Here is an 11,994-nt window from a genome sequence, read left to right as displayed (position 1 = left end):
TATATATATATATATATATATAGTTTTGAATTGGCAATTTATAGTCGGTTTGGTACGATCTTTTTTTTTTCTTTTTGCTTAAACCAAAATCAAATCAAATTTGTAGTTTTCAAACTTCAAAATACAAAATCAAATCAAACCAAAATATTATCGATTTTTTTTATCAATTTGGTTTGATTTTTCAGTTTTCGTGAGCACCCTTAAGTATGGGCATTCATGAGAGTGTTGAAAAATATTAGTGATAGCCTAGAATCTGACATTTCGTGGGTCTAACATGTATGTTTTGTTGTTTCTTCGTTCATATGTGTTAATCGCCAATCCCTCTTGGGTATATGGAAGATGGTCGAAATCCAATCAGAATAATCTACTGCCTTAATGAAATCAGTAATTCAGTATAATAGTAACAAGACAGTTAAAGAAATGATGATATAGACAAGAACCAACCTCTTTACGGTGAGGTTTTGATGTATCGCAGAATCCGAAAAGCAGTTTCTAATTGAGATGATCTCGACTTGTCGATCTAAAAATCGGCTGATCACTCCATCCTATGTTGTAAGTGTAAGAAATGTCTGGACGATAATTAGTGAGATAGAAAAGAGTCCCAATAAGCCTCCTTGCAAGTAGATGAGTCATCCAATAACTCTCCTGCATCTGAGGCTAATTTTAGATCTTATTCCGATTTGCATGCAGAAAGACTAAGTTTTGACAATAAATCTAATGAATACTTGCACTGGATTCCAAAACTCTTTGCGACCTCATCACTTTAATCTCCAGAAGAGACTTTGAGTCTCCTAAATCTTTCATATCAAACTGAGTTCTTATTCTTCTCTTAAGCTCATTTGTCGAAGCTAAGTCATTACTAGAGAAAGCAATGTCATCCACATAAAACAGAAGAAGAACAATACCTGATCTAATTAAACTATCCGATCTAATTATTAATTTACTAATAAGATCGTCTATACTTTCATACCTATATGATTTTTTTTTCAATTTGATATATTCATATTTAAATTTTTTATCTTCATACACGCAACTACTTTGATCAACATAAGGAAACCACACAAATAAATATAGAAGCAGAAAAATATTATACGAACTTAGTTTATATACATAAATATTGAAAATAAATTTGTATGCTATTAGCTCACCCGAAAGATATTTTAAAGTAGCTTTTCATAATAAAGTTATCTTCTCTATCATATAACGATAATTTAATAGTTAAAAATTTTCTTTACATTAAAAATGCCTATAAGTTAAACTCGAAATATTTACTAATGATTCTTTTTTAACTAAACGACATCTCAATTTTCACAGAACATGTTATACTTTGTTCGTTCAAGTGGAACAACGACTTTAACTCAAGTTATTTTAAAGTCAAATTTAAATAGGTCAAAATGCTTTGAAATTTCAAACAAAAATTCCCAATCCCTTGTGTCTGTCCGCGACACGGCCGAGTTAAGACAAACCAGAGCGAGTCAACTCAACCCAGGAAGCGGAACTCAAACCTTCCAATAAACCAAAATCTATAGACCTAATTCACGTCCGTTTCGCCCCCCCTTTGCTGGGTTCTCCTTCTCCATTTTGCCTTCAATTCTTTCATAATCACGCAATCGATTTCCTTGTTTTCTAAAAAGAGTTCCCTCACAAACCCAATTGCCTTTTTGGTTTTTACTTAATTTTCTAAATACCTAGTTCTTTGAGGCTTCAATATTATTGTCCTTATTTGGTTTTTAAAAAGCACCCTCTGAAGTCTTGATTTGGTTTCTTTTCTCATCTGGGGGTTAGGTTAAGTTTGCAAACTGGCTATGGACTACGAGCCGTACGACAGCAGTGGTTAGTGTTTTCAAGATTTCATTTTTTTCCTTAGTTTTGTGGATTTTGTAGTTCAATTAGGGTTCATGGCTAGTGAAATTAGCGTGTGCATTGTGAAAGTTGGGATCTTTTTATCTCCTATTTTTGTTAGCTTGGAATTTTGAGCTGTTTGCTCTTTGTATGTGGGCAATTGAGGTACTGGGTATGTTTAGTTTGAGGCAAAAATTTAATCTTTTTTGATTTTTTCTTTAGAATTATGGTTTATATTATTCTGGGTGTTGTTACTATGTGTTTAATTTTGCAGTGAGAAGTTTAAACTAAAATTATTGTGAGAATTATTGGGTTTATTATGAAATAATGAAATCTTGCCTGCAAAAAGTGTTTTAGTTGTTATAGAAAAGCAAAGTGTAAAGTGGAGTTGGTATAGTTGAATTGTTGTTTTATGTGCAGCTTTGTGACAGTCTTCAAATGCTTGTAGTTCTGCCTTAAGATCTTGATACTGAATAAAAGTTTAAATAACATTTTGGAACGCTTAAAATTGTTCCTCCTGCTGTAGTTTATCTTTTAATTTTATACTGAAAATGGTATATTGAGAACTTCTTTTGTTGGATTGAAATCCACACTGCTCCTTGGTCCTTACCTTGAAGTGACTGTTCGTGCAGTGTAGTTTTCCTTATATGCTCATATGCCTTTATTAATCACACAGTGGTGATATGGATAATTTTCATATGTTGTATTGTATTATGATTACACCTAGTGTTTCAATTTTCTGACAACCTGATGGAATGATTGCAGGAACGGATGATGATCTTCCTCCATCACATCAAAATAGGATTCCAAGAGGTGGTGGCCGCATGAATGGAAATGGGAGATCTGCTGTCATGGCATCTGTACCCTACCAAAGGATGTATGGTGAAACTGACATGGAGGCCCAAATTCACCAGCTCGAGCAAGAAGCATACAGTTCGGTTCTAAGAGCCTTTAAAGCTCAAGCTGATGCCATTACTTGGGTACCCTTTGTCATACTCATGAAATCTAATATGTTCATTTGTTTGATCAGGTTTAAATGACTGCTCAATGAATATATTTTATTCAGGAGAAAGAAAGTTTGATAACGGAGTTAAGAAAAGAGTTAAGATTGTCCAATGAAGAACATCGAGAACTTCTTGGTAGAGTTAATGCTGATGATGTCATCCGAAGAATAAGGTTAGCTCTATCGTTAACTCCTGGTCCCTACGTCCATCTCGAGTTTGTTTAGTGAATTTTCTGTATTCTAGGGTTTGTCACAGTTCTAAAGGCTAGCCTTTGATTATCGCTTTTATAGGGAGTGGAGGCAGTCGGGGGCCCATCAACCAGGTATGCTTGGCACCGCTCAAGCTATTCACGACCCATTACCTAGTCCTTCTGTCTCAGCTTCACGGAAGAAACAGAAGATAGTGCCATCTTTACCGTCACAGTCCTTTGCTGGACCATCTCCTACTTTTCACCCACCTGCTATGGCTGCTGCAAGTCAGCCGTCTTCATCCGCTGCCAAGAGAGGGCCTATAATGGGGCCTAAGGGCAAAAAGAGTAAATCTGTAAGTCTGATACTTTATGCTTTCTTCTGTGCAGTTGAGCAATGCATGGTTTAACTATTCTCTTGTTCTGAGTATTTTCCTGCTATGCATCTATTCATAGGGCCAGATGATGCCTGGTGCATCTTCAATGAAAATGCAGTACCCTTCCTCTGGTCCATTTGGAAGAGGCCAACTAGGTAATCGGGTCTCTGAACCTGCTGAAGCAGGATCATTTGATCCATTGATTGGAAGGAAAGTGAGGACTAGATGGCCTGATGACAATAATTTTTATGAGGCAGTCATTACTGACTATAACAAAGCTGAGGTACACCTGATTTTATTGCTCAAAGCTTTGCTTCTTTTTTTCCTTTTTGTGGTTGAATGAGTGAATCTTGTGATGCGCTTTTTCAGGGTAGACATGCTCTTGTTTATGACATTGGTACTACAAATGAGACATGGGAATGGGTCAACCTTACAGAGGTAATAGATCCTATGTTCTGATGGCGTGCTTTGATAAACTGTTTGACTGTCCTGCAGGCAAATCGTTTTCTTATTGGTTCATGTGGTTGGTCATATCAAGAAAAATATCTGTTATATGATTCAGAAAATTGTATGATCTGTATCCTTTATTTGTGACGTAGCCAAGCATGCTCTAAAGCATTCACTAGAAGTTTCCATTTATTACTGAAGCAAAAAAAGGGGGGGGGGGGGGGAATTTTGGATTTCAAGTTCAGGATTCTAAATATAGAGTCTGAATCATTTCCCTTGGGAACTGCTAGGTAGAGGGCACAAATCTCTGTAAAGGTGACTTCACCATATTTTCTCTTGAAGGTATAATTTCCCTGTGTCTGATGTGCAACTATATGTGTTTTATGTGGGACCTATTTTCCATAAATGGTAGATAGCTGTAACTTTTTGAGCATCTCAAGTCCAACATTTTACGGCATGTGCCTTTAAGAATACTTTATAGTCTTCTGTACTAAATTCAATGAAATTTACACCATGCATTTGGGAGATTGCTGGTCCATTCTCAAGTCTTCTGGAATATGCACTTATCGAAAGATTCCACCATGTACCAAAATTGGAGCATAAATCTTTAGTATATCTAGAAAGAAGTAGAGAAACCAATAGCGGTTTGCTTATTTCTAATATTTAACTACTCTGAGAGTGCTCTGACATATAATATGTGGTGTATTTGACCTCAAGATGGAAGACAATCAAGATTATTGGTAGTTCAAGTCCTTATAGTATTCTCTCTAAGGTGCGATCTTGTGAAATTTCTTTTTCGTCATCCATATTTATCAGTTCAAGTCCTTACATTCAATAAATGATTGTCAGAGTTGCACTAATTGAATAGGAAAACCTTCGTTTGGTGTTGGTGATAGCTAATTGACTTGCTCTGTAGATTGCCAAAGTATATAAAAAACAAATCAATGTTTGAGTCTGGAAATAAAATGTGATATTCAGGGCTGGAGATTTGATCGCAAGAACCTTTTCAAACTCATTATGCAGGCTGTTATTAGTATGATATTCATCTCCAATGTTTAGAAGAGTCATAAAAGTGCCTCTTTGACACATGCCTGGTGTCCAATATGAACTACAGGCTGCCTGACAACCTACTCTGTACCCAGCTCCTTATTCATTTTTATTCTTAGTTGCATCATGTGGTTATCAGTGTTCTTCTTTGTAGTTTTCTTGAAGAGCTTCTTCAAAGGTCAAATTTATATATCTTCTCTCCGACAGATTTCTCCAGAGGATATTCAGTGGGAAGGTGAAGACCCAGGAATTTCTCGTCATGGAAATTATGGTGGATCAGGCCGTGGCATGAATAGGCCTGTTGGGCGTGATAGCACTCCAGGTGCAGGCAGGGGAAGGGGGTTGATTAAACCACAGTCCAGAAAAGGCTTTCCGCCATCACAGAATGGAGGAAAGAAGGGATCTGATGATATCCAGTTACTTCACACGGAAACACTGATTAAGGAGGTTAGCAACAGTAATTTAATCTCTGTTGCGCATTGAGATGTTGCACTTTCTATATTTGTTCATAGACTGGCAAATGTCATCAGGTGGAGAGGGTCTTTGGCGCCAGTCATCCAGACCCTTTGGAGATTGAGAAGGCAAAAAAAGTGCTAAGGGTAAGAGACACCGCCTGTCTGGTAGTGGTTACTGCTCACTCATTTATGGCAAAGGAAAATTAAGTATGTTACTGTGCAGGAGCATGAGCAAGCACTTCTGGAGGCCATCTCAAAGCTCGGAGAGATCTCTGATGGCGAGAGTGGTATGACTATGCCAAAATATTCCTGCATTTGCTTTTCATTTTAGCATCATGATAAGTGCATTGGGATTGGAGAGATTAAACTCTATGATCCTCTTCAACTTATCTTTTTTTAAAAAAACCTTTATGATCTTTTTCAAAGTCTGAGTTCCTATCAAGTTCTAGAAGTTTACTTATTTGGCTTTGGCTTATTTTAATTTGCGGTCAAATTTACCTCCAAAAGCACAATGTTTACCTCCCATCATCTAAATCAAGACGTTCTGGAAAAATATCTTCAAGACAGAAAATAAAAGCTTGGTAGATCTTCACCAATGCTTCTTCTCTTTTACTCTATAGATTTTGGGACAATCTTTTTCTTGATACCTTTAATACCATAATGTCAGCTGGAACTTTTACTTTTGGTAGGATAAGTGGCCTAAAATTAGTACATGGAGTGAAGGAGTGATGATGTCAGACAAGCATAACTTGAAGGACTTAAGACAAGATCATTGTTTAGGAATAACGGTGCACTTCCAAAATTAGGGACATTTGATGCTATTTCCTCTTAAGTTTTCTTATTTTTGAATGATGTTGAACAAGTTCCTAGCTGGCAGACTGGTAGTAATAGCGTAATTTATCCTTATTAAAAAAAAAAAGTAACTGTGTAATACTCCTATGCTGCTAAATTGTGTTCTTGGAGTGAATGGAAGTTGGAGTACCCCGCGGGACATATTTGTGCTTTTGCTTCTCTATGATACTTATATTTTCTTCTTGTTTCATGTCGAACTATTTTCTTTAGAAAAATAAGTTTCATGTGAAGCTGTTTTGAACCATTGTAGGAAGCTTAGTGAATCATAGAGTTAATATAAATTGTCCATCCCTTTGACATGTATGTCACTGGGAAATACCTGAAATCATATCATTTTGTTTCATTCCTCTATCAGAAGATAAAGGAATACATGTTTTTTTTTTTAGAAAGAATAAAGGAATACATGTTTTAAGAACAAAAAGATGTGTATCTGACCATTCGGTAAAATTTTATTTCATGTAGAGGTAGAAGTCACTAAGTTCAAGTTACCGCTTCTATATTGATATACATATTCACAGAGAAACATGTTAATTCTCATGACAAAGAACATATAATGAAATAAATGACATGGCCAAAATACATAAAAGCGAGATACTAGTTACTACTGATCAATTGTGATATAACAGGAACAATAGAAATGTGAAACCGTTAAAGTTGAAGCCCTATGTGTTAGATGGTATATAATTTGATTGAATACCATTAACTGGAAGTAGCATAACACCCAACCTGACACTTCCACCATCATCAGCTCAATCGTTTGCTGCTGCCATCTTCACTACTAGGTCCAGCTCAGTACACACACACGACACGCACTCTTACCAACTTGGCACATAGCACAGAACACCGCTTAATTTCATCAGATCGTTATAGATTACTAGCCCATTTCTTTTGTATGAAATCCTTGCCAGTTTGAATTGGTAACCAAAATTTTCCCTGCTAAAGGTGTAATAATTTTTAAGAAGGTTCTGGTTGACAGGATTTATTATGTAATGGATTTTTGGATAATGAGAAGTGTAAAATGGAGGGTAGGGAGCAAAAGGGTATCTCGGTACTATGTGGAGTGCATGGACGAGGACTTGTCCACCTTCACTTTGTTGTTGTTCATAGCTTTTCTTAGAGAAGCATGTAAGCATGTGAGTGTTTGTATCTTTTCTTAACGAAACATGAAGCATGCAAGTATGTGAGTGTTGTGTGTTTCCACCAAGGCTACCTGGAAAAGAGTCTGCAATCACTAGTGAAGTAGGTTGGTTATGCAAGCTTCTTTCTGATCTCCGAGTCCATCAGGCGTTGCAACACTTCTTGATTGGAAAAACAATAGATCTCTTCTGATTGCAACTGATCATGTCATAATAACAACAATCTAGGTTTACTGGGAAGGAATGAAGACTAATGTGATTTTATGTCAGAGAATAGAATCTGCTGTTATTAACTTCAAGGCACTAAGGCCTCCTACTGGTCCCATTCTTTTGTATCCATATTCTTCCGTTCCCTACTGATTTGCGTTTCTGTCCGTACTGCTGCAGATGAACATTTTATGCAAGCAATGAATCAGGAATGACAGGGATAACTGAGTGGTATACAGAAGCTGTGGCATGAGCCACCCACTGAAATAACAGCTAAAGTGGAGCAAGATACATGTGCTCTAGATGGTTGCCAATGTGTTGAAACAACAGAATGATTTTAGGTGTGTTGTATAATGCCGTGTTCAAGGAAAGCTTTGCTAAAATTATATCATTGTAGTCTAGTCGTCTTCTTTTTATTTTATTGCTTAGGCCTATTTATAGCCGTATTACTGTTTCCTGTAGTGGCAGGTTTAATTTTCTTGTAAAATTAGACGGTAGCAGTTTAATGTGTGATCATGTAAAAAGGTTCTATTGACATACTGGTGCTGGAATTGTGAAAATGAACAGCTTAGTTATTCTTTAGCCATTCATTTCATTGCTGATTTAGGTTCAAGTGACCAACATTGTATTATCTTGTACTATTTGAACAGTCTCCAACCACAATTTAAGTCAATACTCAAACATCATAATTTTTGCATGAACTAGGATTTTCACCCCTATTAAATCTTGACCGTTAAACTTGGTAATCTATACTATCTATATTACTATATTAAAAGCACGAAATCCTTAGCGAAATATCGTTTGTCTTTTTTACCCTTTAAAAACTGATTTCACATTGGACAAAATAGTCATTTTATTATTTTCTTAAATTTTAGAACTTTACCGTCAATTAAAATTTTGAGTATTAATTCTTTCCTTAGTTTGAAATTTTACATAATTAGTCCTAATATTTAGTTTTCAAACCGAACCAGAAAATCGCACTAAACCGAGAAGTCAAACCAAACCGATTAAAAAACCCGATTAGGTTTGGTTTGATTTGGTTTGGTATTGAATAAAAAAACCCTAACCAAACCGACATATAGATATATAATTTTTATATATACTTTTAAAACCTTATATAGAATTTTCTTTAAAAAATGTCTACAAATATTTGGGATTCTCTCATGTGATATAATATTTAATAGAACTATGAAGTGCATCCATTTTTATTTACTTTGAATAATGGCTTGTATCATCACTTTCTTATCAAGTGTTATTGAAATGCGTCAATCTCTTTGTTCTTTCATATTCATATGTCAAGATCTACTAAATTCTTAAAACTTTTTCGAATTTGAAATGGTATTTCGATAATTTAATAATAAATAGAATATTTTATTATTTAGGTATCATATTGATTATTATTTTTAATTATAAAATTCAGTTAACCTTGAAAGTGTATATCAACAAAAAATTATTATTAGATAACTAAGAATATAACTATCATGTGTTACTAAAACAATTCTCCCATAAGAATATTTTTATAGATCATATGTTTGTCCCATAAACATATAATGTATTTACTTATCAAAACTTTAACAAAGTAAGATTGAAATAATATTCATGTAACAAAAAACCCGAAAACCCCGACAAAACCGAACCAATCCAAACAAAACCAAACCAAAACGGTCCACGTACACCCTATTTAGCATCTAGGACTCCCGTATACTATAAGCATTAAGAATCAAAACGAAATATTTTCTTTTCTGAGGAAAAGATAACTTAAGGTTTAACATAGGTCGAAACTTGTTTTATTGACCAATGAACGATATCATCATTTTGTCCTAATTTTAATAAGAAAACATATTCAACTTTAGACAAATTCTGTTCCAAACGAATTGCCATTAATCTTTTTTCTGTTATTCAAACAACTGATAATTACCTATATCGTTATATATTTAATTATTTATTGTAAAATATTACTCCCTCTGTTTCAATTTAAATGACATACTTTCCTTATTACTCCATTCTAAAAAGAATGACATATTTCTATATTTAAAAATAATTCAACTTTAAACTCTTCATTTTACCCTTAATGATAAGCTTTTATAACCACACAAATGTCATGGCCCCACTGTGATGACCCGAAAGGTCATCTTATATTTTTAAACCTAATTCTATGATCCGAAACCTTAAAAATCTCATTTTTACCCTCCTCGAGTTGCGTGCACGGTCCGGGCGTGTTTCCGGAAAGCTTTTATGTTAAAAACTATGAAAAATATGAATTTTTGCTTTGAAAACCATTTGAGTTGACTTTGGTCAAAGTTTTGAGTAAACTGACCCGGATCCGTATTTTGACGGTCCCGATAGGTCCGTATCGTAATTTGGGACCTGGGCGTATGCCCGGAATCGAATTCCGAGGTCCCTAGCTCGATATATGGAATTTTGATAAAAAATTAAAAGTTTGAAAGTTTATGATTTTAAGAATTGACTGATGTTTGATTTTGTTGATACCGGATCCGAATTTTTGTTCTGGAGCTCGGTACATGTCCACTATAATAATTTTGATTTGTCTGTCGAATTTGGTGAGAAACGGAGTTAATTTAACGTGATTCGGACGTTCGGTTGTGAAAATATAAGTTTTAAAGTTTTCTTGAAAATTTTATTTGATTTGGTGTCCGATTCGTGGTTCTAAGTGTTATTTTGGCGATTTCATCGCGCGAGCAAGTTCATATGATATTTTTGGACTTGTGTGCACTTTTGGTTTAGAGCCCCGAGGGCTCAGGTGAGTTTCGGATAGGCTACGAGATGATTTGAACTTAGAAAGTTTGCTGGTTTTCACTTCTGCTGGTTTCTGGCGTTTCCTTCTTCGCGGTCGCGAATATACTCCCACGATCGCGAAGGGTAAAATGGGCTGGGGGAGGTTTTGTTGTACGCGAACGTGAAACCTTAGTCGCGAACGCAGAGCATTGGGGAGCATGCTCTACGCGAACGCGACCAGACATACGCGAACGCATAGCATTAGATAGCCGAGGCAGGGGAGTTGAGGTAACTCTACGCGAACGCAAGCCCAGTCTCGCGAACGCGAGCCCAGTCTCGCGAACGCGGAGGTGAGGCGGGCTAGACCTTCGCAAGCGCGTGGAGTTACTCGCGATCGTGTAAGCCAGTTGGGCCATGCTCTTCACGAATGCATCAGGTTTCACGCGAACGCGATGAACACCTGACGCCAGTGATTTAAAATAGTCCCAATTACGAGATTTTGCCATTCTTTCAAAAATTTCAAAATTAGAAGACCTATAGGCGATTTTCCTAAAAGATTTTCTTCCCTAATTTGTTGGTAAGTGATTCTAACCTACTTTCTTTTAATTACCCATTATATTTCATGAGTTTTCAACCTAAAATCTAGGATTTTCATGGTGGAAATTGGAGGTTTGGGTAGAATTAGGGAGTTTTGCATAATTGGAATTTAAACCTCGAATTGAGGTCAGATTTCAAAATAAATTATATAATCGGGCTCAGGGGTGAATGAATTTTGGTCCGAATCTCGGGTTTTGACCAAGCGGGCCCGGGGTCGAGTTTTGACTTTTTGGGGAAAAGTTTGGGGAATCTAAATTTATGCATTGTAATTGATTTTTTTAGCAATATTTGATATTATTGAGTCGTTTGTGGATAGATACGAGTGGTTTGGAGGTGAATTCTAGAGGAAAAACGGTAATTGAGCATTGAGTGGCCTTTGGAGTGAGGTAAGTGTTGTGTCTAACCTTGACTTGACGGAATATGACTTATTTGTCTACTTGCTACATGTTTAGATGTTGGGGAACAACATATATGTGAGGTGACGAGTACGTATGTGTTATAGTCGGGTTAAAGCATGTGGGCGGGGGCTTGGTTTCTTACAATTATAGCTTCCTTTGTTCATGTTACCCATGTTTAGACTATTATTGTTAAATTGATTGTTCTTATCATGTTTGTGGATCTTCTGGTGATAATTGAGTATTGATTCCGAAGTTAGAGGTTGATATTGTGGAACCAAATGTTAAAATAAGGCTTGTACTTGTTATTCTATCTCCATGTTGTTAATTGTTCATTGCATTATGGCCAGGGAGAGTATTAATGCACGAAGGGTGATGCCGTACCGTATTGTGAGTGTTAATGCACGAAGGGTGATGACGTGCCATATTGTGAGTGTTAATGCACGAAGGGTGATGCCGTGCCATATTGTGAGTGTTAATGCACGAAGGGTGATGTCGTGCCACGTTATGAGAGTTAATGCACGAAGGGTGATGCCGTGCCGTATCTATTGATTTATATTGTGAGACTGAGAGTAAAATCACGAAGGGTGATGCCGTGTTATTTTCTTCATTGTGCTTAGTTGTTTTCACTAGTTAAAAGCATGTTGACTGTTCTGGTTATCTTTTCCGCTGTATCTCCTATATCCTGTGCCCCTTTAGCATGTCCCCCTCC

General features: G+C 36.1%; 1 protein-coding gene across 1 annotated transcript; it reads left to right on the top strand.

The window, feature by feature from the left end:
* The first annotated feature begins 1,544 nt into the window (after positions 1-1,544).
* LOC107813144 (protein EMSY-LIKE 3-like) lies at positions 1,545-8,140 on the top strand. The gene is made up of 10 exons (XM_016638360.2): positions 1,545-1,833; positions 2,608-2,822; positions 2,909-3,018; positions 3,137-3,389; positions 3,490-3,693; positions 3,780-3,848; positions 5,112-5,351; positions 5,435-5,503; positions 5,583-5,646; positions 7,735-8,140. The coding sequence occupies exons 1-10, from the start codon at positions 1,806-1,808 to the stop codon at positions 7,767-7,769; spliced, it is 1,287 nt and encodes a 428-aa protein (XP_016493846.2). The 5' UTR covers positions 1,545-1,805; the 3' UTR covers positions 7,770-8,140.
* Positions 8,141-11,994: the final 3,854 nt, after the last annotated feature.

This window comes from Nicotiana tabacum, chromosome 19 (genome assembly GCF_000715075.1).
Source record: "Nicotiana tabacum cultivar K326 chromosome 19, ASM71507v2, whole genome shotgun sequence".
NCBI lineage: Eukaryota > Viridiplantae > Streptophyta > Magnoliopsida > Solanales > Solanaceae > Nicotiana > Nicotiana tabacum.
Note: the sequence above shows the minus strand (reverse complement) of the source record. Positions and strands in the feature narration are given on the sequence as shown.

What these genes read in the sequence shown, in the direction of transcription:
- LOC107813144 (XM_016638360.2), top strand. Translation starts at nt 1,806, where the DNA reads ATGGACTACGAGCCGTACGACAGCAGTG. An exon ending in AAGCTGATGCCATTACTTGG is followed by an intron (nt 2,823 to 2,908) that starts GTACCCTTTGTC and finishes TATTTTATTCAG; the next exon opens with GAGAAAGAAAGTTTGATAAC. An exon ending in AGGCAAAAAAAGTGCTAAGG is followed by an intron (nt 5,504 to 5,582) that starts GTAAGAGACACC and finishes GTTACTGTGCAG; the next exon opens with GAGCATGAGCAAGCACTTCT.